General features: G+C 37.8%; 1 protein-coding gene across 4 annotated transcripts in view; it reads left to right on the top strand.

Annotated features, from left to right (window-relative positions):
• Positions 1–24,844, top strand: part of myo1b (myosin IB) — a 61,334-nt gene that overhangs the window by 1,722 nt on the left and 34,768 nt on the right. For 3 of the 4 annotated variants that reach the window (XM_037686872.1, XM_037686871.1, XM_037686870.1), the window contains exons 2-4: positions 8,252–8,398; positions 11,370–11,485; positions 24,221–24,315. In XM_037686872.1, coding sequence (XP_037542800.1) covers positions 8,273–8,398; positions 11,370–11,485; positions 24,221–24,315 — 337 coding nt within the window. In that variant the 5' untranslated portion in view covers positions 8,252–8,272. Of the gene's footprint in view, positions 1–8,251; positions 8,399–11,369; positions 11,486–24,220; positions 24,316–24,844 lie in introns of those variants that run through there. The other variant, XM_037686873.1, reaches the window with a different exon arrangement.

Genomic DNA, 24,844 nt, shown 5'->3' with positions numbered 1-24,844 from the left:
CATCTTGAATTGGGGTGACTTCAAAAGCTAAGCAGGTTGAAATGTACATCCAATGATGACTTGGGAGTGTTTCGTTAAAATCTGTCGTGTGGTTCTTGAATTTTTTTTTCTAATGCTAAAGACGCAAACATTATGGCTGTTTTTGTCTTTGACATTGGGCAATAAGCTATTTATTTTATTTTTGTAATGTAGTTTCTTCCTCTTTCAGCCAGCTTCACAGTGGGTGAAACCATATGGGAACTTTATTACCTGTCCTGATCAAACAAGCAGTGATGCACTGACTGAAGCATACACTTTCAGAGCTGTGGTGGGTAGTGACTTGGGGGAAAAGGGTAAGCAAGAATTTAGCTCGGCTGGAGTAAGGGCAGCATGTGGTGGGACTATTGGCTAGTACTTCCACTCAGTTGGAACTTTTTAGGGAGCATGTTGGGAGCAATGTGCCAAAAAAAAAAAATCCGTAGTGCCGTGGGGTGACATGTGGTCTAACACAGGGTGTATGGAGGTTCAAAGTCCCTCCACCAATGCCATGGCAATGAATTGTGTTTGCACTTGTCTGTCTGTGTAGTGAGGCGTGTGGCTTGTGTTAGGCTTGCGTCAACACAGACAAAGCCTTTCTGAAAGCCAGGAAGCATCAGCAGTCCTCTCGGTGATCCCAGTTCAGCAACTCATCCATATTATGACTCAACTCTCCCACCCACCCAACCTTTTTTTTTTTGTTTCTATAAGGAAAAACCCAAGTGAGAGTTAACCCAACTTGTGTCCAGGTTGGCTGTCTTTAAGAACTTATCACTGCGCTGTATAACCCTGAACATTTTCCACCTATTCAGCTTAATAGCTTCAGCTTGGGTTCCTGTGTGTCCCCGTGGAGCCGCAGTAATAACACTGTACGTTCAGCTTTTTCTCTCTGCCTCGTTGAGTCCAGCGCAGCTGCTTTTTCCATTCCTTTCCATAGACCTGATTCAGATGCTGTTTATATACCTCTTAGGACACGACGGCGCACAAGTACAATCCTTCTAAGGAGACTGCTGTTCTGAAGATGTGTTAAACGTTAAACACCAACATTTATTACAACGATCGACTAAATGCCCTCACGAGGAGTCAAAATGTCCTTTGAGCAAGGAGTAAGATTTGTGTGTTTAATGTAAACTTCAGCCTGCAGATTTTTGTACTTTTTTTAAAAGACACACAGCTGACTGTGCAGATAAATACAACAAGCATAGGTGACTGGGACTTTGTTGGTCTTGTGTGGTTTAATGGCAAATTTCTGCAGCTTTAAAATCCACTCTGTGTACGTCCTTGACACAAAATCAAGCTCTCCACCATGGCTGTCCCTTTGCCTCCAATCCTGTTTGTGGTGTTCATGGACCGTATCTCAAGACTCGGTTGTGGTGATGAGGTTCTTTGGTTTGGGAACTGCTTGTCTCTGCATTTATTTGCAAATGATGTGGTCTGTAATGGGGGTGCACTGGCCCCAATTTCCTTAATTTTGGAAGATCAGAAATGGGTCAATACTTTCATGAGAAACCATTTTTTTGTACTTTTTTTTTTTTTTTTTTTTCCCCCAATTTTTATTTATTTTTTATTTATTTTTGTCGTTTTAACAATTGTTTAACTTCATTTTTATTTCAGAGAACTACCTCTTAGCCATTAGGATATTTGTTCAAGGATATGTTTATCAATAAAATAAGATGATTGAAAAAATTGAAGGTCACTTGACAGTGACTCTTGTAAAACAAAATTGATATCGGCCAAAATCTGAATCAGCAGGTCAGGCTTGTAGAGATCTGTGATCGGCCAGAAAACTGCAATCTGTGCACCTTGTCTGTAGGTATCTTTGGAACATGATGTTCAGCATCTACTGGGATGAGTCTGATCTTAAGTTTGTGCCTCACAAGTGTATTTTTATTTTTTTATTTTTGGTAAGCAATGGAAGGATGGAGCGAGAGTGAATTGGTCCTACAGTAATGAGGATGTTGCTCTTGTGCATCGTTAAAGATTTGAGCTGAAGGGTGACTTTCTCAATTTACATTCCAATAAAATATAAAGGAAGGTAAATTACATTGGGTTCCTTAATTAACAAATCCTCGTTGAGGAAAAACGTTATGGGACACTTGAAACTGGGACGAAAGCAGTAAAGTTAACTTCCAGTTGTAAGATTTGCTTGATTATCATTACATAATTGTAATGGAATGAGCTGAAAGCTATCCAGTACTTTTCTATAGACTCAAACATTTTTGCTAAATCAATGCTGATTTGGTTTGGATAAAGTTTGAAAGTGGCTTCTAAGTTCAATAAATCATTAGTATTGTCATGTGTAGTCATCTAATTATGTTTGCAAAAGGCTACGTACTTCAAACTTGCTCTACTATGCTGTTGAGGACTCGAAGCAGTGCAGTTCTGAGTTCAAGGTTTGACTTGTTCTCTCAGGTAAAGTTTGGGAGGAGCTTGTATCTCCTGAAATGAACTCTTGGGTCAAATGATAAAGGTGTGTTGCATTGTTTTCACAATAGTAACCTGCCTGAAGGCTGATTCTAGGTGACTTTTCAAAGTTAGTGTTACAAAAGTGTGTGCTGCAATCAAAGGCAACTCAGAAATGTTTTAGATAAAATAACACAAAAACAAGGTTAACAAAACATGGCACATTTGTGTCTTATTAGCTCTTTTATTGCTCAAGTTAATGATTGCTCTAATGTGTATAAACTGTGTTTTTAATAACCACTCCCACCCCTTAAACACTTGGGCAGTACTGAAAGAAGCTGGTTGAGCTCGTGTGACCGTCACTAAAACGTATAGTTCATCAGTTTACCTTCTGGAATCAAATGTATAAAGCTTATTTATAATGGCCACAGCTGTTGATTGTTGATGATGGCTTTTTTTTAGTAGCTTTCCTTTATGACATCAGTTAATGACTTGTGTTTTTCAAACCTATTTATCTCTGCACTTTGAGCTGCTTTGTAAATACAGACCAGAGTTTGTTTGGATAACAGATTTATGTTTAACCTGCCCGGTGCGTGCGCAGTACGAAAATATACTTAAAGTCCTAACGATGCTTGAAGAACTGCATATTGCCCTCTGCCTTTCATGCCAGAGCTTTAGCCTAAGATTATCTTAAGGTGAGAAATGATGGTTGTTGCTTAGCCAGATGATGTCACGTTCAGAGTTCTGTCTGTTACACGGACTGAATTATCGTCATGTTTTGTGTTTTCCAAGACCAGATGCTGAGATGGAAATCTTAAAATGTTGGTTCTAAATGTAGATCTAGTTGTTGTTCCATGAAAGTTTGGGTTTGACTGTCTAAAATCTCGCAGATTTTCACTGTGCGCACTTTGTTTTTAACAAGTGTTGACGTTAAAGAGCTGTCGTCAACTAAAAAAATCCCCAAAGCACAAAAAAAATCACTTGCGTGTACCTGTGAGTGGAGTACCTGTCATTTTGTGTGCCAGCCCTAGTGTCTGTTTCCTAAAACCTCTGCTCTGTATGCGCTGCCCCAGCCTTGCTCTTTGGCACAGCCATATGTTCTGCTGCCGCCGTTCCAGTCGACACGCCTTTAATCTCCAGTCCTGGCAGCTGCTAGGATGTTGTGACTCTTCTGCCTTGTGACAAGGCCACACTGATTTGCAGAAAACATTGCACAAAAGATTTTTAATTTGGCTTGTTTGCACATCGACTGCAGTTTTCTCAAACACCAGCTCCCAATGACCATCTCTCATTGTGTCTCAGCACAGCTGTTAACACGGCTTTGTCTCCAAACTTAGGCTTGATTTGTTCATCACAATAAGAATTGTTGTTGTTGTTGTTGTCAAGTTTTAAATACTTTTTAATTAAGCCCATGTATACAAACCAGCATCAGCTGGTCCATTGACTTTTAAAAAAAAAAAATATATTTATTTATTTTTTATTTTGCATGTGCTTGCAGTTGTTGATCATTTAAATGTTTACTAAAGAACTGGAGGAATAAAATGACCACATGCTATTCTTTGTTAATAATGTACATTTAATGGTGTTTTTATTGAAGTGTTCATTGTTGCCTGCTTACGTGTCTTGGATATCTAGGTCAGAAACATGATGGGAAGTTTGCCGCTTATTACTGATGTGTGTTGAAATTCCAGGTCCAGTCCAGCCTTCCAGAGCAGTCTTTAGATGTTAAAGACTTATTTGCTTCATTTTTCTGTTCAGCTACACAGCTTCTCTACATGCAGTATTTACTCCATGTTTATGAATTGATTTTAAACTTCTATGAAATGCACCAAGTATGGATCAGTTCAGCTACTGGGCAGTGACCTTGTCCTCGCATGTTGTGATGCACAAAACGGGAAGTGGAATCCCAGCAGGAATTACCAGTGGTTGAATAATGGACTGTTAAACCATGAAATCTAGTAAAAAGTAAAGGATGATGCTATGAGGGAAAAACCCTTTCCATTCTGTTAGTTTGTAAAGTTAATGGTATGTTCTTGGTCAAGTTGCATGATGTAACAATCTCTGCAAGCCTAACCTAACAAAATAGAAAAGTGTTTTTTTATTTTTTATTTTTTTTTTTTAATGCATGATGTCAGCATTTAATTTACCAAAACTAAACCGTGTGTAAACTCCATCCATCTGCTCCCCACTGGCTCTGTGCCAGACGGGGTTTGGAGAGCATATTCAAATATGGTGACATGCGTACACCCAGACAAGGCCCGTTTGTCCCACCCCTCCCCCACAGTCTTTCTTTGTGATCCATGAGCTTTAGATCTGAGATTATTTGCAGCAAAACCATGTGGGTGCATTTATTGCCCACCTTGTACACATGCATTTGAAATCTGTCAGACTGACACAGCAATATCTTATATCTACTTTCTTCTTTGAGTTAATTACAATAAGTTTAGATATGATTATTTTATTTAAATTTACTATCCTATTTTGCTGTTGAGGGAAGTCTTGATCAAAAAATAAGTGGTTAGTATTTGCAAGTTAAAATTGTACTGGTTATCATTAATCTTTAAAGTATTGTACTTTTCGCCATATAAGTTGCACCTTTTTGTATAAATTTGCCTGCCCTGCGACTTGTACAGCGAAGGGAATTATATTTTTTTCTTGTGTACAACCCAATTTTTGGCTGAGATCTGACTATTTAATTCATTCTGACATGGGAAATATTGAACACTACCATTTTCAGCCGCTAGATGGCCCTCGAGGTATATGGTAAGCAAAGTGTCTCATTAATAGGCAAGTTGCTATTAACGAGACACTTGGCTTGCCATGCCAAGCCACCTTCGTCTTGTCACGGAACTCTTTAGCAAACATCAAATCAGCTGCATTTCGCCGCTTCACCCAGACGAAATGCAGCTGATTTGACCAATATAGAAAAGTTAAACTGTGACACCTTTGGATATGTCAAGCAAACAATTTAATTGTTAATTTTGTTAAATTCTTAAGTCCTCCGTGCATGCTCCCGTGGCCGCCATTTAGCAGCCAATCAAACTTATTTATTTTTATTTTATTTGTATTTTTTTTGGCACACCGGCCCACGTTTCCGGGTGGTCAACGGTGACTCATAACAAACGTGTGTCAGCAGTGATGCCTAATAGATGACACTTGTATGGCGAAGCAACACATTTATTTTTTTCCCCACTTTGCATATTTGGACTGAGGCGACTTACACGGTGGTGCGACGTGTACGGCGGCAAGTTTGGTAGTAAGAATAATCCTGTTTTAATCATGCCTTCTTTCCCCCTTATGCTCCCCTTTGGATGCAGCTCAACTTTTGGCAACAAGGAGCTACTTTCATTAATGGGATTGTGTGTATGGCTGCTTGGAGGCTTCCTCCAAATGTGGAGTTTAGTAGGTTATAGGCCGAGGGGTATGATGGTGTCCAGGATGCAGTCGGTTGTAGAATGATTTTGGTTGGAACGGAGCAGGCAGTTGACATTTAGCTGCGTTCTCCCCCAAGTCAGTGAGTAGCTTGAACATCGGTTTCCACTGAGGGGCCTGTTTGCTTAGTCTCTAAAATACCGTGTTTTTTGTTATTGTTATTGTTATTGTTGTTATTGTTATTGTTATTGTTATTGTTATTATTATTATTTTATTTTTTTTTTTGCTTATTTTTCATGATTAGACTAATCACCTTAATTTAATTCAGAATGGACAGTGGATCTGCTCTAAATGAACATTTAACTTATTATTCAACGTTCATATATTGGCTGCTCCAGGACAACATTAATCATATTTTGTTTTATTTACAGTAGCTGTAAATGCAAATGTTGCACTCTGTAATTTTGTAATTCAACCAAAGTGGCTTCATTTTGAATGGGTGTTGAAATGTGTAATGGAGAACACAAACTATCTGGAATGATGTTGCCTGCAGCGTCATCAAGAGACGACACCAAGAACACGGTGACGTCACTCAGCAGCTGATTGCAGTTTCGTTCCAGCAGAGGTTTATGAACAATCTTGAAAGACGTTTACTTTAAAAGTCCACTGCAGACAATCAAAGCAGCTGGTGAACATGAGCATCACTGGGAATGTTTTGGCCTCTTGCCATTTGGCTGTCATGTTGCACTACTGTTGGTGGGAACAAAGTGATCCAACTTGGCGAGCGGACAAGTAAGCAAACCCTACTTGGTTTCTTCCAAGTCGAGCTGTTGACGTCTTTAAGTAATAATTAAAACATCTTGCATGAAAATGAATATAGTTTAGCACTATTCTTAACTTGTTTGGCCACTTTTTTTTTTTTTTTTTTTTTTTCTTCATGCTGAGTGAGTCAAAAGTTTGGGAAATTTAGTACCTGATGCTAAGATCCAAACAACAACTCTTTTTTTTATTTATTTTTTTTATTATTTTTTTTATTTTTTTTTTATGAACCAGTAACACTTTACACTGCAGGGAGTCCAGGGAAACAATGAAGTGGAAGTGTACACTGGGAATATTTTCCCTCACCCCACAACCCCCCCCAAAGAACATAATTTTGTTCAGAACTGCTACTGAAAGGTGAAAAAGGCCTGCAACTTGAACAGAGTGAGGGGTTTTGTCTTTTCAAACTTTTTGATTAAGTTGTCAGAACTCTATTGACCTTTTGACAGAATGTTGGGCTTCTGTTAAACTATTTCCTGTTTTATGTGTAGCTAATTGTCTGAGGCAATACTATGTGTTCTAAAATATTCAGTCTTGCAAGACTTTAATGTGTCCGACAATATTTAAATTATGTAGACTTCATGTTGCTCAGTAGGAGCATGGATGACTGGGTGGATATTTGAATGGGAATCGAGGGTTGTTTTGGGGCTTTGCAGACATATGTTAACCACATTCCTACATGCATACATCTCATACATTTGTACATTTATCAGGTCTCTTGCAAATGAGTCCCCAAGGGTCAATGGAATTAACCTGTATAAGTAAAGGTTGAATGGAAAAAATGAATAAATCCTTCTGTTGTGTGGACGGCCTAGAACAGAAGGCATTAGGTATTTGATGGTGCAAAGCTCTGCATGAAATGCTTGAATACAAAAGGCCTTCTTTTATCTCCAGGCCTAGAGCAATGGGATTACGGTCCCAGTGGTAGATGGACCGCAACACTAGACTGAAAACTGCCAACTTCAGCATGGTCTTTGTCATGGTTCAGTCTGGCTCGGATCCCTTCACAACTCCACAAATATTACAACAGCAACAACCCCATTGGATTGAACAGAGAAACTATGAATGTATTTTATATGTAGGTGAAAAAAGAACTTTAAATACTTGAGTTCTTGAGTTATGGAATGTCTTGCATGCCATTGTCATGCAAGGTTGAATAACCAATCAGCAGGCCCCGTTTCCCTTCTGAAGGTAAATCCTAGAATGTGCTGCTATTGTTGCGCCGTATTTTACGCCATTAGTGGCTGGCGTATTTAGATCTTTTAGCATACAGTTTGGTGTTCATTTAGCATATATTGGTGTATATTTTGGATCTGTATTTAGTTTTTTTTTTACACTTTATATTTTTGCTATTGTTGGATGCACCTGGGACCCTGTGTACATTTCATTCCACCTCATGTACCATGTGGTAAAATGACTAAACCTAATTGAACTTGATTTTTATTTTTTTATTTTTATTTTTTTACACAAAGGTCATGTTTTGGATATTGATGGATTTCTAGTAAATGTGATGGGTGCCAAAATGCATGAAACCAGAAACTGCTTGTGCATGCACATTAAAAAGAAATAAACATGCGGTGCAGTTTTGGACGTAAAATCTGGAACATAACGATAATCATAAAACTTCTGTATTTTTGTACAGGAGGAGTCATTAACAGCCAAGATGGAGGTGAAAACATCACTTCTAGACAATATGATTGGGGTTGGGGATATGGTCCTTCTGGAGCCCCTGAATGAAGACTCATTTCTGGACAACCTGAAAAAACGCTTTGACCACAATGAGATCTATGTAAGTATACTGGTTCCTGTAGTGTTGGCTGTCTCTCTGCTCAGTTGCGCTGTGACAAAGTTGTCATTCCCAGATTTTAGAAACTGTAAGAAAACAAAAAAGAAGCCCCCCACACCCCAAAATAATAAAAAACAAAAAACGGAGGCACTTTAAGTCTGCCTTTAATTTCTCTTATTCTAGTGATGACTATTGAAGCAGTCCAGATGTAGACACTAACAATTTAAAATGATCTGAGAATGATGCCCTCTTGAGGCCTAAAATCTGAAGCTTTGTAGCAAAAGGGGAAGCCACTCAGACTGGCTTCTTATCTCTAGAAAAAGGGGGTTCTTGATCTGTCCTCTCTTCCACAAGCAATTGGTTTGTGGCTTTGTGCTGTGGCAGTCCATAATTTCTTTGCTCTGCAGGTTGGCCTGGTCCAAACGTCAGCCAGGATGATTACAGTTCTGCTCTGGCTGCTTTTGGCTCACAAGGCTGAGAGTTGACATCACTGACTCAATATAAATATCTACAGAATAAGTCTCTGGCCAGAAATGGGGATAATTGAACATTTGAGATGCAGACTTTTTTTTTTTTTTTTTTTTTTTTTTGATCTAAACAATAAATTTAAATTTTTATTGCATTTGTTTTTATTTCAATTTTTTTTTTTTTTTTTTTTTCATTGTGCAACATTTTAATGGTTTTGGCCATGTCTTAGTAGAGCACAAACTCAATCCAGAGGTAAAATGAAAAGTGGAATGACTTTAGTCCGTATTGGAAGTTTTTGCGTAGTACAAACTGTACTTTTTGAATAATGCCCAGAAAAGGTATCTGAGCCAGTATTTATCTAGTGAATCAGTGGTGTACAATTCTTGCCTTTTTTTTGAATGCATTTTCCCTCATGTGGCATCATTCCTCACAAATGGACCCATCCCCCACACCAAACTATCATATGACAGCCCACAGAACATGAAAATGAGTCTGTTTTCCAGAAGGGCAGCACTTCATGTATCCAATAACTGTGTAGAAAATCAAGACGTACACAGTCACACTAGTAAACGTAAACCTTCTTGTCTCAAGCCAACAAGTGGAGACCTCTGAGAATAAAATATTTTATGTTTTTGTAACACTCTACACACTGAATCGATCATGCAGCATCTTTGCAAACTATTAAATCACATTTTATTTAAAGTGCTAAACATTAAATAAAACATCTATATGGTGTGTTGCGGTGTATTTCATTTGGTGTGCACACCACTTTTTTACATTAGTAATTCAAAAGAAAAATGTAATCTTCTCTTTTTTTTTTATTTATTTATTTTTATCTAACTCATTGAAGCCAATGCTTAGTGTACAGCACAAATGAAATTGCAACAAGAAATATGTAAACACTTTATGCATCTCTCCCCTTTTAAGAAGAAATAAATAAATTGTGCAAAACTTTCTATTGATACTAGTTTTTATGACTTTAATAACGAGTTTACCAGCATTTTTATCATTTGAAAGACATTATTTTAATCCAAATAATTAGATGAAGTTACCCCCCCCCCCCCCCCCCACAATAAAATTCCCCCCCCCCCCCCACACACACACCCACATTTCCCTATGCATTCCACTTTTAACGAGCCTTCAATATTTTATTTATATTGCACACTTTTATTTTTTGTGTGCATCCTCCGCACTTTAAAAGGTCTCATGTTGCCACTGGTGTGCTGTTAACACGAGGCTGTGGGAGGCTGTGATGTTGCCACAGGGAAGGCCGTGCTCCACTCTTGTCAGAGTGGCTTATGCAACAGCCATTACCATGGAGAGCAAAGAAAATATTCCAGGTTGATATTTGAAAGTGTTATCTGAGCCCAGCTTTGTGCATGGGAGGATGAAGATGATGATGATGATGATGGCTGGTTGCATTCCCTTTCAAATGTACCTGACGAGGGTTATTTGTTGATTTGGATGTTGCATAACTCTTTTTGGTCATATAAATGCAAATTAGTATTTTCATGATAAAATTAAATAAGTTAATGTATTTCACTGAAAAATGCCACCATATCATTACAGAGAATAAAAGGGAAAGTGACTTTGTAAACTTAGCAGTCCAAGGGATTTTAATGGGTAAAAAGAATCATAAAATCTATCATAAAAGAATCATAAATTAGGAAAACCCTGGTCCTCAAAGTTCTTTCAGTAACAATTTTTCACACTTTATTAAAAAAATAAAAATAAAAAAAGACTAATCAAAGTGGAGTTGGAGAAATATAAATGACATGCATCCAGAACGGAGTCTGGTCACAAACAAGAATTGGAAGAAATAACCTATTCTGGTGAAATTACTTTAAACTGAGAGAACTGCTGGAGATTTAGGCCTGTCTAATGTGTTACTGATGTTTGCTAACAATTACTAGGGATGAGTTAAACGCCATTTTCATAACAAAAGCCTGATTGACTCCTCATTAATGGTGTGTCAACGCCTATAACGAGGCCTAATACCCAGGGATTCACTTGAGTGCAGATGCAAGATAAAGAATAGTTTAAAAGTTTTTAAATCCTATTAAATTACCAAAAATTGGAAAAACAAAAAAAATCAAATCAAAGACCTCATGATGAATGTGATATAAAAGTTTCCCTGTAGCATACTGTGATTTTATTTTGACATTTTTCTAAATGCAGCAGGGTACATCCGTTCGTCTTGGTATGTTGGTTGTATACAGTGGTTCAAACCTCTTCCCTGTGCACCACAACTTCTGCTGTCCAAATACTAATCCAATACTGCCCAGTCCAGATTCCACAAACCTTACTTTGTTGTGATTCTCAGTTTCACTTCAGGCACTGCATGCCACAACAATGTGTTTGGATCACTCAACTGAAAAGTAGCGGAGTCCCTGCCTCATTTAAAAAAAAGCTTCCAAACGGACAGAAGGAAATAAATAAGGTGTTGGTGTTGAGTTGGAAAGACGTAACATATTCACACTAACTGTTCAGTTTCCTCTCCCTCCAGACATACATTGGCAGTGTGGTGATCTCCATAAACCCCTACAGGTCCCTGCCCATCTACACGCCAGAGAAGGTGGAAGAGTATCGCAACAGAAACTTCTATGAACTTAGTCCCCATATGTAAGTTTATTATTGCGTATTTATTATTACCGTATTTTTCTATAACTGTGCGTACACATTTCATGCTTTTGTACTAGGGACTCGAGTACTTGAGGTGATGGTGTGGTTTTTAGGTTTTGTTTCTTTTGTGTGAATTTGGGAGTGGCACTTGACGAGTGTTTAAGGGTTTGGTCATCTGAATGTGATGAGTAGGGACTGTCATGTCTTAAGGATGCAGGATGTTGCAAAGTTTTGGAAGTATCACTCTGACACAGTGACTAATGCAGATGGGTTTTGTGGGAGGCAGTCTGACATCAGAAGAACACTGTCTGTATGGAGAGTCATTAGCTCGTCTTCTGGCAGTTCAAGATCATGGCATGCCATCTGTTTATTGGCAGCTCCAACTCTGTATTGCAGCATGTGAGCCAAGACAAAACAAAGTCTGATGCTTGTCAATTGGCTTGCCATGGCTCGAGGCTAATGCAAACTCCTCAAAGACGGAGTGGAAAAGTGGGGTACCCTTGTGCAAGCACAAACTGTAGATAAGTCTCTTGGCTTTTCTTAAACTCCGCTCTTGCACCATTTGAGGCTCGTTCCTTTCCCTTTCGTGGTCTTTTTATTTTTCTCTGGGCAGACATAAGTTTCCATTGTCCCCCATTTTTTATTTTATTTATCTCCCCCCCCCCCCCCCCCCCTTTATATTAAAGTACATTTAAATGTTTTGTACCCTACAATGTCACTGTCTTGCAGTTTCTTAATCTGTTGCATCACCTTGAAGGATCAGTTTAAGGATGATCTACCTCTGTTATGTTTTAATGTAAATTTTAAATCTAGACGCATGCAGACACTGAAATCAAAGTTTGCCATATTATCATGCTAGGTAAGAAAAAAATCTTGTTTGGGGGGGGGATGCTTTCCATTTGTCCCACAATCTTTAACTACATTTCCAATGGTAATGAGTAGTAACTCCAAACGACATAAAAATATTCATTTTGTTGAACTTCTTCTTTCCATAATGTAACATTGTGCTACATGTCTAAAGGCATTTAAACACTGAAAACAAGTTAAAGATGGCTTTGTCTGCATTTAAGTAGATCGGAAATGTACGTAAATCAACTCTGCTTTTACTTCAGACTGGTTAACGTAAGCTTGCTATTAATCTTTAAGTAAAAAAAAAAACTTCCCTCGATTTATTTAAAGCTTCATAAGACTTACAATGTCAGTCGGATTAACATCCAGTGGAAGTTGATCTGGATCTATCTTCTGGTTTGACCATCTGGACCAAGCATTAGATTGGCATTGCTGTTTTTAATATGTTAAGTAATGTTGAACCCCCAATGAGATCAAATGAGTCAACTTATTTTATTTCCTTATTCTTTTGGCTGCTCCCTTCCTCGGGTTGCCACAGTGAACAAACTTGCACAAAGGCTTTTTTTTTTGTTTTTTTTGTTTGTTTTTCTCCCCCCCCCCCCCCCCATATCAAATGAATAACCTAGATGTGAAGGAGCTAATTATTGTTTTTTTTTTTATGAAGTCCATACTCAATTTCTATTAAAGTCCATGTAATTCTTTTGTATCTAAACAAAAAAAATACCCAAATGTTTTTGTTCAATAGTTTATCGAATTAACAGTCTGTCTTTGTCTTGTTCAGTTACAAAATCATCTTTGAACTTTGAACACGTTTGCCAATTATTTTTATAGAAACTCAACAAATAGGTTTACGTACTTGGAGTTAGAAACAGATATTTGGTTTCACTGAGGAAAGGTTTCTAAAGCTAATGATCATTGTATTTAAAAATAAAATAAAGGTTGTCCAGTATTAAGAAACCTTATCCTAGATGCAATCGCATAACTTAATTTTTACACAATTTCCCTGAACTGAACAAAATATTTTTTTCTGTTTAGTAATAAAAAGTTAGATGCAGATGAATAGCTGGGTTTGTAAACAAACTGGATTTATTTGAATAGATTTTCCTTCATTGTATTCAAAGGAGGGCAGTTGGTGTTTTACAAAGGCAAGAAAAATGTTTGTACTCACAGCAGAGATCAGTAAATCAATGAAAAAAAACTGATTCTGCCTGCTGAAGTTTGGCCTTTTCGATGTTTGTTTATTTATTTTAATTCTTTGAATTAAGTTTTTTTTTTTACTTGCCTATTTTGATCCAGAACTCCAGTTATACAGCTCATTTGAGGCAAGACTGCTGTACTGGTTCTGGAAGGATAAAATCACTGGATTTTTAGCATTATTTTAGCACATGTAAGTGGACAGTGCTGAAGTACATCAGTGTTTTAATTAAGGCAACTAGAGGGGATGTTGCACCTATTCCTTTTTCCTGTCTTTGATTCTAATTCAACACTTGTTACTTGCAAGGTTGGTACTTTAAAGATGCCCCCAAACATGCTACTGTGTTTGTGCTTCATAAAAAAAAAAACAACAACTTTAATTTACACTTTGAGATATGATCACAGAATGGTGTAAGGAGTGACTGCAATAAGGGTTTATCACAACTAAGATTGCCATATATTAAATAATGATATTGCATTCCTGAAGTTCTTAACTACATGCAACTTCTAGAACAGATAGTTAGATACAGATAGCTTGGGTTTACATAGTTGTGATGGGATGTTATGTCAATGTCAGGTGTGATGTTTTTGAGTTTGTGCAAGTGTTTGCTTTAATTAGGAGGCGTGAAGGTTGTCATTGACAGGTTCTGTGCTGCTGAATGATAGAATAACCTTTTGAAACTACCAGTGCATGTTTGACAATTCCAGAAGTAATGGTGTGCTTTGAGTATTTAAAATGTTTGTATTCTTTTGGAATTATGACATTGAATTAGCATAAATGTGAGCAAAATTGCAGAAGTAGTCCATGCTGTTGACTGTAAATGTCTAATAGTTTATTTCAATGCGTCATTGTAAATGTGCTAAAGTTGGTTAACATTTAAGTTTATTGCAGGTAAATTGGTGTTTCATGGCTTGGACATGGATCAGTTTAGGAAATGTGTTAAAGCATGTTCTATTAGCTTTTAACAGAAAATATTTTAAATACCTTTTTTAATCTGGGTTTTGACAGGTTTAGGTTTTGCACAAAAAATATCTATATATGGATGAAGGTAATACTTTTTACAATTACTATTATTTATTTATTCTTTTTCCCTTTTTGTAGTTTTAATCTCGAACCAAACCATACAGCTACCAGTACTTTTGATGGTAATTTACTTGAGTTAGTTTAAAAGAACTGTTCAGCCACACCCATTCCTACTAATCTAGTCATTGTTTCCACTGCTCATCATTTTAGCAAAGTGCTCTCTGCCCAGATGAGGCACCTTTGTAATTAACTGGCAGGTGCCCCCCCCCCCCCCCCCGCTAAACAGACTATGCATTAGAGATGAACTAATCTGTTTCTGTCACAGATGGCCTCTGGTCATCTTTTGTACGTTGATTGCCACCCAGTTTAGACACCGATTGAGTGTGCTGTGCGTGCGTGCGTGAGGACAGTTTGCTAACCCCATGTCTCCAGGGTAGGATTGTGTTATCTCCATGTTTAATGAGGTATTGAGACCCCTGATGCTTTCAGCACTCAATGCTTAATGCCACTAGAGCATTGGTCACAGAGCGGCATCAGGACTGGCTAATGGAGCAAAGAGGCCCCTTTGCATGTTGCAGGTCAAGACCTCCAGCTGTCATGCGAATGCTTATGACAGATCATCTGTAAAATTGGTCTATGTAGAATAGGATTTTAAAGTTTTATTTATTTCCTGTTATTTTAAATTAGATTCTTATACTCTATTATGGACTGCCAAGCTGTCAAACATTTTCATGTCTTTGTCAACTATGTCATGTGATCTCTTTTATTAGCCAAGCTATTATAAAACACAGCATTATGTAAATGTCACTATTAACATGTTTTTGTATGAGGACATGAAACTCTGATTACATAAAATCAATCGCTGCTGTCATGGCTGTTTCCAGAATGTGACCTCTGCCCTGCTTGTCAGACAGCAGGAATCAGAGTTCACATGTGGAAGTGAACTAATGTTACTGACTGCCAGATGAGCATCAGATCTATTCCATTTTATGCAGTCTACTCTTTAAAAAGTATCTTTAGTCATAAGTATTTAAAATTAAACAGGTTAACAGGTTTATTTTTCACATTCCTACCAATAACTCATTTTGTTAACTCCTTCTCCCTCATTGGTGTGGTTATCAAAAGTCTTTGATCTGGAAAAAAACCTACCTAAACCCATCCATTATCTTTTTTTTTTTTTTTTTTTTTTTTTTTAAGTCACTGTGGTCACTGGTGCCCATATTCAGTCACTGTGTGAGAGGCGGGGGCACCCTGGTCCATCCCAGGGCCGTAGACCTTTTTGTTTTTAAGAGTTCAGTCATTGATAGTTTGTTTTCCTCTTAATCATGGGAGTATTATAGTAAATTGGTGCTTTTCCTGTTTGAAGGATGGTCTTTGGAATCATTATCTGCATCGTAGAATCACACGTGTGCCTTTCCAGTGTTTGTGTTAAAAAATATTTAATCAAAGGGCATAAAATAAGATGTAAATCTCCTGTAAGAGAAGAGAAGCATCTTCTCTGGCTGTTGATTTGGACACTAGGTGAGATGCAGATTACCATATAAAGCTTGGAAATATTCAAAGGTTGGCATGGATTTTTATTTTTTTTTTTTAAATTTTTTAATAAGTTATTCTCTTAAAAGTTGGTGATCTAAGACTCCAAGAATATGAGTGCATTTGGTGGGTTTTAACCATGGCAACTGACAAATCACCCAATATGACCATTGGCCTTAAATAATGCTCAACTTTTGGGCTTAATAGTTTCAAATTGAGTTGCTCCAAAGTCCCCCTCAGATATTATGAAGTTAACTGGATTTGTACCAGAGTATAAACATTTAAATTTCTTGTATAAAGTTTTTGCATTCGGGAATTGGCTCATATCTGAGTCAGTCTTAAGTTTTTTTTTTTTTTTGTTTGTTTTAACAAGTGTCAAACGATGCCTATTTGTTAAAAGATGCCACAAAACTAAAAATGCATCTCAACAATGTTTAGCCAAGTTTATTGATCTTTCCCTCTATTATTGAGAGGTAAACACAATTTGCATATGCTTTTAATTTATTCCTCCATTTTTGTTAGGTTATTTCACATGCCCACTTCTTTTAGAAATAGTTTTTGAAAAGGCTTGGAGCAGTTGCACAGAACCTGCATGTAGGTAGATTAAAGTGGGCACTTGTTAAAGTGGCATGTTGGCTTAAGTGGGCAGATTCAGACCTCTGCAGCGAGTGTGTTGGCGTGGTGGTAAGCTTCGAACTAGACTAAGATGATGGAGAAGCGTGTGTTCATCCTTCCACCTACCTTTACAACCCAAGAATAAAATGCAAATGTATTTGATTAGATGTGGCACCATTTATAATTAAATGCCACATTTATGCATGACTGTTTTCCCTCAGCCATCACATGTGCTCAGTTTCTTATGGCTGACCAAGCTGTGTGATAAATTTGGAAATAAACTTGCTATCAGATATTCTGGAAAATTAGATTTTTATTATTTTTAAGGTTTTTCTGTCAGACGTGCATGTAAAGGTCTGGTTTAGCGAACTTTCATTACGAATGCGATAACTCAGCTCAGCTTAAAATTTAAATTTAGATTTGAATTCTGACTTAACTTAGATTCTCACCCCATAAGCAGTATCTGCTCTTTAATAGTTTTTGGGTTTTTTTTTTTCCCTGCATGAACATTTCATACTCTAGGAAATGCAGCAGTTGCTCCCTGTAGCTCTGCAAATTTAAATTTGGCTGTAAAGATGGTTGGATTTTCCAATGTCCTTGGCCAGCTGCTCCTCAGCAGAGCAGTTGAAGCAAACTACTGACCAAACAATACTTGACCACATACTTCTAAGAAAGTTCTACCTTGACCTTGTGTTGAACGGACTCTCGAAGCTATTAAGAAAACAAAATATTGGAAATTCTTGTCCTGTAATTAAATAAGCGACAGCAGATTCTGCACTTTTCGTTGAGAATGGTTCCCGCTCCAGTCTTGATCTCCGTGGAAGTCTTCTCATGTTAAAGCATTAATCAAACAAAATTATTTTTAGCTGGTATGCTGAAATGGGTTTTCTCATGGCACTAAACTGAGCCTTGCAGTACCCCATGCAGAAAGAACAGTGCCTCAGGATCTGATTTTGCATGCCATCCCTCTCTGCCCACATTGCATGTCAGTACTCTAAGAAGCTGGGTGGAAATTTTTAAACCATACATGTTGCAAATTTGTGGTTGCTATAGAGTTTCAATCCTAGTTTAAATTGGTTTATAATGTATACATTTGTAATTTGTTGTTTGTTCTAAATGTGTTCACACAGAGCACAACTAAAAAAACTTGACCCTAGTGGGAATGTTTGATAGAAGGGTTATGAATTCCTTAAATATTTTCAAGAATATTGCATCCAACAGCAAACGGTTTGACTCGACACTGATTAAACATTGCCTGCTTTATCATTTTACTCCTGTGAGCACATTTTTATTTCCTTTTTTTTTTTTTTTTTTTGTTTGACTGTCCAAACTCCCATTGTAAACTCTCCCCATTCATAGTCGGAACAATAAGTACTGAGCTTTTATCTGTGTGCACAGTTTGCATAATGGTGTTTATGAGTCATACAAAAGAGTTCATGGAATAGAGAAGCTGTGAACAAAGTTTTCCCACTGTGGTCCCTTTTTTTTTTTTTTTGAATATATTTACCGTTTAGTCGCATCAATAAAGAAATGAGGTGGGAGTGGTGGCGCAGAGGTTGCAAAAGGTGGACCTGTGATCGGAAGATGGCTGGTTCAACATCAAAATGTGGGTGGGATAGGTGAAGCACCCACACCTGTCTCCACCCTTATTTGCTCTACTCTGGGCCCTTGAGCAAGGCCCTTAATCCCCACCATCTGCTTCCCCAGGCACCCTAGATAGCAGCTCTCTGCTCCACATGGAGGGCTGTGGTAGCTCGGTGATCTATGGTTGTCAGGAAGAGAGTCTGCCGTAAAAATAAATGCCGTAAAAATAAATGCCAAGTCTTCATACAACTTAGTTCACTGTGGCGAGCAGCTGAAAAAATGGGAGGAGGTGTCTAATTAATGAAGGACCTAATAATTTATCTTTCTGTACGATTGCAATTATCTGTACAAAAGGTGTTTTGCAGCTACATTTTAAACTGTGTATTGTTTGATACCAGACTCGAGCTGTACTTAGTTAGTTGTGTAAACTTTAAGATTCTGTTGGTTGTTGAAATTTGACTGATTCATTAAATTTCATTTCTGCAAAGAATCCTAAAGGACTACCAAGCCCCCTAAAGTCCTATTAAAATGTTCTTGCTAATGAACTGGAAGAATTTTAGCAATGGTTTTTCGGCTTTATTGTGGTGTACCACCTTGGACAAATTTGATCTTATTTCATTCAAGTTTTAATTTATGTAAGCTGCATTCAAAGACTTAACAGCTAGCTTTTTTGTTGTTGTTGTTGTTTCAGCTATACTTCATATAAAACTTGAATATTGCTATTCTGAGATTGTTCCAGTGCAAAAAAAAAAAATAGATTTCTTTTTTTTGGGTCATGCCTGTGAAAATCTCACCCATGCATTAACTGACAAGACTTCTATGTCTTGTTTTGTTTGTTTGTTTTTTTCCCCACAAAATTGTTTGAAATACTAGACTATGAAGACCCACATTTAACATTTTTAGAATATTAACAATGCAATGCAGATTCTATTCCAGGCTTTCATCGTGGACACTAGTAATGTGGTTAATTTTAACTAAAACTAATTTAAACCTATTATTTAGGTTTAATGTATAATGAAGTAGTGACACACTGGTATAAACCTGCTCAGATGATTCTTCTGTGCATTGTTGCATGGAGTATGTTTTGCTACCTTACTCTGCATGCATACTTCCTGCTTTTCCAAGGATCACACGGACTGCTTTAACCAGTGTTTTTCCCCTTACTGTGGAACACTAAATTAGTGTGTGGTAGTGTAAAATTCAAGTTCTGGACTCCTTCAAAGTTAAATGTACGTCTATCCCAGTATTATGTGGCAATTAGCTGGAGTCTCAGACAACCTTTAGTATGTGTTGAATTAAAGAGCTTGAGGGGGTCTGGGGGTAGAGTAGTCATTAATTTACCTTGCGTGCTGCACATTTGGAAATTTCTTTTGGATATAAAACTAATGCAGCTTGTGATTTTGTGTTCAAATCTTCCCTGTGGCACACTGTTGAAAGCAAAGCATTGTCCTAACAAGTACAGATGGTCAACATCTGTCGGAGCCAGCATCTGTTTAGTGTGTGCACATCCGTTCCCTAACCCTCCTACAATCTCAGGTTGGTCCTCAAGCAGTTCAGTGCCACTTCAGTTGTGTGTACGTATCTCATAACGGCCACCAACACCCCCCCACCCCCCCGGTCTTCGGGGTGGGGGGGTGGGGGGTGCTTCTTTGGCTTCTCCTTCAAAGCCAGGCAGACTTCCTGAAGGCTCTGGAGGAACCAGGTCACACTGAGATCAGAGACTACTGTTCTGCCTCTCACCTCCCAGTCCACCCCCACATTTTATGCATATAAACAGAAGCCTAGTTGTTTCTACCACAAAAGTTTCCAGTAATGGATATAAAAAGTGTATTCATGAAGTGAATATGTGATGTGTCAAAGTGAGGAAAAAATTTCCCCCAAGGAAGACCCATCATTGTTTTCAAAAGGCTCGTCATTTTCCAAGTTGCTGGGCGAGCGGCTGTCCAACCCATGCATTACAGCTTCATTAGAATCTACTAATCATTGCTTTAAAGAGTGCTGAATCTGCCCTCCACTTACTCCACCCTTTAAGATTCAGGTCACAAACTGCAGGCCCATCATCTTCTCCTGCGCCCCACTTTACCAGAGGTTGAAGAGTAAAAGAACTGGCGAGACTATTTTCTGCCGCTTACCTCATGCCAGTGTGGCTTTTGTGTGCACCCGCTGCCACGTGCAAGTCAAAATTACAGCCTGCAGGCAGATGAGAAGGAAGGCGGGGGTGCCAAGCAGCGCTTACAGTCAAGGCCTTATCCCAGCCTAACCCCTACACACCCATCCATACACACTGATCTGGAGGCCTCCGGGGTTTGCTACCTTACTCACTTCTTCCTCAGTCTTTGATGGGGGACCTTGGTGCTTCGTCTTTGACTTCCATTAGTAGCCCGTTTTTGTTTCTGGCTAATTTAAGGGCCCTAATTTTTTTTTATTTTTTCCCCATTTGCTTTTATGTCCAGTTAAAATGAATTGAATTTAGGTCTCATGTTAAAGGTTTAGGATGGTTTGGCTCCATATCCCCCCTTAAGGTTTTTGTTTTTGCTGTTTTGGGTGTGGTTTTAGTCTGCGGACCTCCATTCATATTGTGATTAGTGATGGCTATTCATAAGTCGTGTGTGTGTGTGTGTGTGTGCTCCCAGCAAAGACCTCCCACTTTTCTTTTTTTACACCCCCTGTCCTTAATGTGGCGAGTCCTCCCAACTCCTGCTGGCCCACAGGCCTCATCTGGGGACAAAATAATGGTATGATGCTCAGGTCAGGCAATGGGAGTGTTTAAACAATGCAGACATCTGCTCTGCCATTTCTTTAAGCTTTAACGTCTGATCCCGTTATGTCCTGTGGTAAATATTACAAACACAACTGGTGGCTTGTTATGCTAAAGGCTTAGACTACTGTAGGACAAATTGACCTAACGTCCTTAAATCAATTGTTAAAATTGAATAGTTTTCATTTGATATTATTTCAATCTTAACATGTGATTCATGACCTGCCATTGTTTCTGTTCCTATCTAACCCAGCTTGTCGAAGCTGATGGTCGCTTGTCCTGAGCCTGGTTCTGCTAAAGGTTTCTTCCTCATGAGGGAGTTATTCCTTTCCACTGTTGCCTTCATACTTGCTCAAAATGAGATTTCTGCAATGGAGTTTAATTCAAAGCGGTCTGCTCCTCAGATAAATAACTTATTTTTGTATGACTTTCTGTTCAATGCCCTGAGATGACTTCTGCTGACTTGGTGCTTTTAAATACACTGAACTGAATGCATTTTTATTTTTGCAAATAAAAGGTGCTTGTATTTTTATAGTACAATATGTCAGTTGAGTAAATTATGACCTGCACTAAAAATGCTAACCTTTAACAAAGAAAATGTCTTAAGGGAGTTGTTTCATGTCTGAAATGAGATGAAGGAAAATGAAGTCAGTGTTGGAGTTATAATGGGCTCCTTAGCCTACGAGCGCTCCCTTCATAAAACACTGCCTCATGAGATTCTCTGCAGTTTGTTTTTAAGGTCCGCAAAGCAATTATTCACAGAAAATATACCTAGAAAGGCTATAAAGTTAAAAGTAAAGATTACTCTGCTTTGTTTTTTCATTTATTAAACTGAATTTTACTTTTTTTTTTTTTTTTTTTTCCCCTTAAGAATTTGTAAATGTATTAAGGAGTTACATTTGCACCAACTTGATGGAAGGCTATGGATGCCCCTCGTTACATTGGGTGCAGCCAGACCCTTGTCTGATGGAGAATACTTTGTGGTAAATGTGAATACATTCTGATCCAAAATGATATGATGGTGCAGAACCTCCATTAGCCATTATGTGGTGTAACTTAGCATTTCAGTCTGGATTTTATTCATCTGGTCACCTTTTGGTCGTATAGCTTCCTAGATGCCATCAGCCACTTTGGAAACTATGGGCCAATATTTGTTAATTTTTGAGTAAATTTTGGCAGCAGCCAGAACTTTGTTCTTTCAGTAATTTATCTACCTCATCCCAGCCCTTGTATTCACACCAAATCTTAACCATCTATCTATGGTGGTTTTGACAATAAGTAGATCAAGCTTTAACTGCACTCTGATAAACCAAACGCTCTTCTGTAGAAGTTACTCTTGTTTAAGACAAACTAGTTTTAAAGCTCATTGGTTTGAACCATGCTATATTCAAACATGGAGTAAACATGAGCTTGACAAGAGTAACTTTTTACAAATCCATTAGTCTTAAACCATAGCCAATGCTGGTTAGTGTTTCTCAAAAATCCCTGTGAGCAATGTGTGAATGTCAAAACATTCCCTTCTATGCTCATATCTAGTACAACGTATGCATACAAATACTTTATTAATGATGAGACCTGAGATTAAGGGTGCTCCCCGTTTCAGACTAGCACAAAAACCAAACTAGACATAGTTGAAAGACTTTTTTTTTTTTTTTTTTTTTAATTCATTCTTCCAGAATTACCTTGAGCTGCTTTTAATCTGTACACAATGAAAACTAAGATGATGCTTGTCAAAGATATTTATCAAGGATGGTTTTGAAGTCACCGGAGCTCGATTAATCTGTTTTTGCATGGCACTGGGGAGCTGCTTACTATTTCTTACAATTCAGCAGGAGAGTTCTTTTTCTTATCTTTTTAGGGTGGTTCTACATTTTGAAAAAAGTGCATTTTGAATCTACGGACCAGAGACTCAGATTTCACGGAGTTCAGTGCCTCTTTGTGTGGTATACAATTTCAAAACCTTTTTTTTTTTTTTTGTTCCAATTTACTAAATTTCTTAACATAAGATCTGTTAAGTGTGTTAACAAAAAAAAAAAAAAAAAAAAGGTGCTTTGCAATATTCTGTTTACCACCATAATATTCTGTTTACCACCATTAAACATTTGGCACATGAAAAATTTGGGCACGTGTCTAAAGAATGTCCTGTTTGAAAAATAGTTTTGAATACAGAAACTTTTTTTATTTAATTTTTTAATATAAACTGCCCAAAGTTCAAAAATCTTTAAGTTCCTCACAACAAACTCCTTCAAACCTTTTTTTATTTTTTTATTTTAATTTTTTTAATTTTTTTTTATATACATTTTACTGGGCACATCTAATTGTTCTAGTTTTGTGTTCTGGAATTTTATAAAGAAATGATTGCTCAAGGTATCCTTGCCCTTTACAGTTCCATATGTAAGGCCTATTATAATTACATTTCCAGACGTGTGCAACAAAAGATTAAAAACATGATCTGGCCCACACACCACCTACAACCTCCTCCCAAATCCTCACAAGGTATTGTCTGCATAAAGGGAACAAATGAAACATTGTTCTGTGATGCAGTGGGGGTGTTACTGCAATAATGAGTTCCACTTTCCCATTGTGTAAGTGTCCCAGAATTCATGACGGTGCATTTTGTTTGTTCATATAACGCTATCCACCTTCATCATTTACTTGGCCATAAAGATTTGGCCATAGTCACTTGCAAAATAAATTATTCAAACATCTTCTCTAGAAAGGGGAAAACAAACTAAAAACAAGCATAAGGTTTTAGACAAAGCTAAGGAAATATGTGATTTAGACATGTCAAAGTTGTTTTTATGCTACAGCCTTTCCCATTTCTATATACCGGTAATCATTTAAGTGGCAATATTTACTTTAGTGGCCGTATTTGAGAGGCGCAGCAAGAAACTGTCATCCATTAAAGCCTAAACCAAAACATGACCTTTGGCAGTTTTGCAAATAAAGCAATAATTCACACCAGTGTAGTGGTGCGGTTGGGTGCAACATGTATTATAAAGCCACCTGCTTTTCGTCACAGAAGATGACCTGGTGCAACAGTGGTACAACTAGTCTGAAGATATTTAACCCAATCACATTTGACCTAAACTCCCCCATAATAAAATGGATACAATGAATAAAACGTGTGTAGATGCAGTTTAAAGACTTGTGTGTTTTCTCCTACTTTGTGTTCCAGCTATGCTTTGGCAGATGAAGCATACCGCTCACTGAGGGACCAAGACAAGGACCAGTGTATCCTCATTACAGGGGAAAGCGGAGCTGGAAAAACCGGTAAGGATTTTTTTTTTTTTTTTTTGTCATTTTGAAATACAATCTGTTCCGACAGCCTAGAAATGTTTGTCTTTTGGTTCACATTCCTGTTTTATCTTGGATATCTAGACTTTAAATTAAGGAACTTTATTTAGCTGGTTGTATATATTTAATTTGGATGTGATATTTTGTTGTTCACCTCACATGGTTTAGTGACCAATCTGAGAAGGATAAATTCTTCTTCACTAATGGGTATGGAGATGATTTGGCAAACTGTATTGGGACAATATACACTTGGATCTCTTACACTAAGTGGGAGGCTTCTGTAAAAGTGATGGTTGGGAAGAATTAACTTAACATCTGCACCATTACCACCACCACTGTGTCTTGGCGCCCAAATCTGATTCGGTTAGACTGGAAATGACAGTTCAGTCTACCCCAATAAACTGATTTTTAAACATAAATCTGATGTTTGTGCAGCCTGAGCAAAGTCAGTCATCCATCCTGCTGTTCACACGGACATGTTCATACCTTGGGACAAAATGATACC

Source organism: Nematolebias whitei, chromosome 13 (genome assembly GCF_014905685.2).
Source record: "Nematolebias whitei isolate Nwh7 chromosome 13, NemWhi1, whole genome shotgun sequence".
Classification (NCBI taxonomy): Eukaryota; Metazoa; Chordata; class Actinopteri; order Cyprinodontiformes; family Rivulidae; genus Nematolebias; species Nematolebias whitei.
Note: the sequence above shows the minus strand (reverse complement) of the source record. Positions and strands in the feature narration are given on the sequence as shown.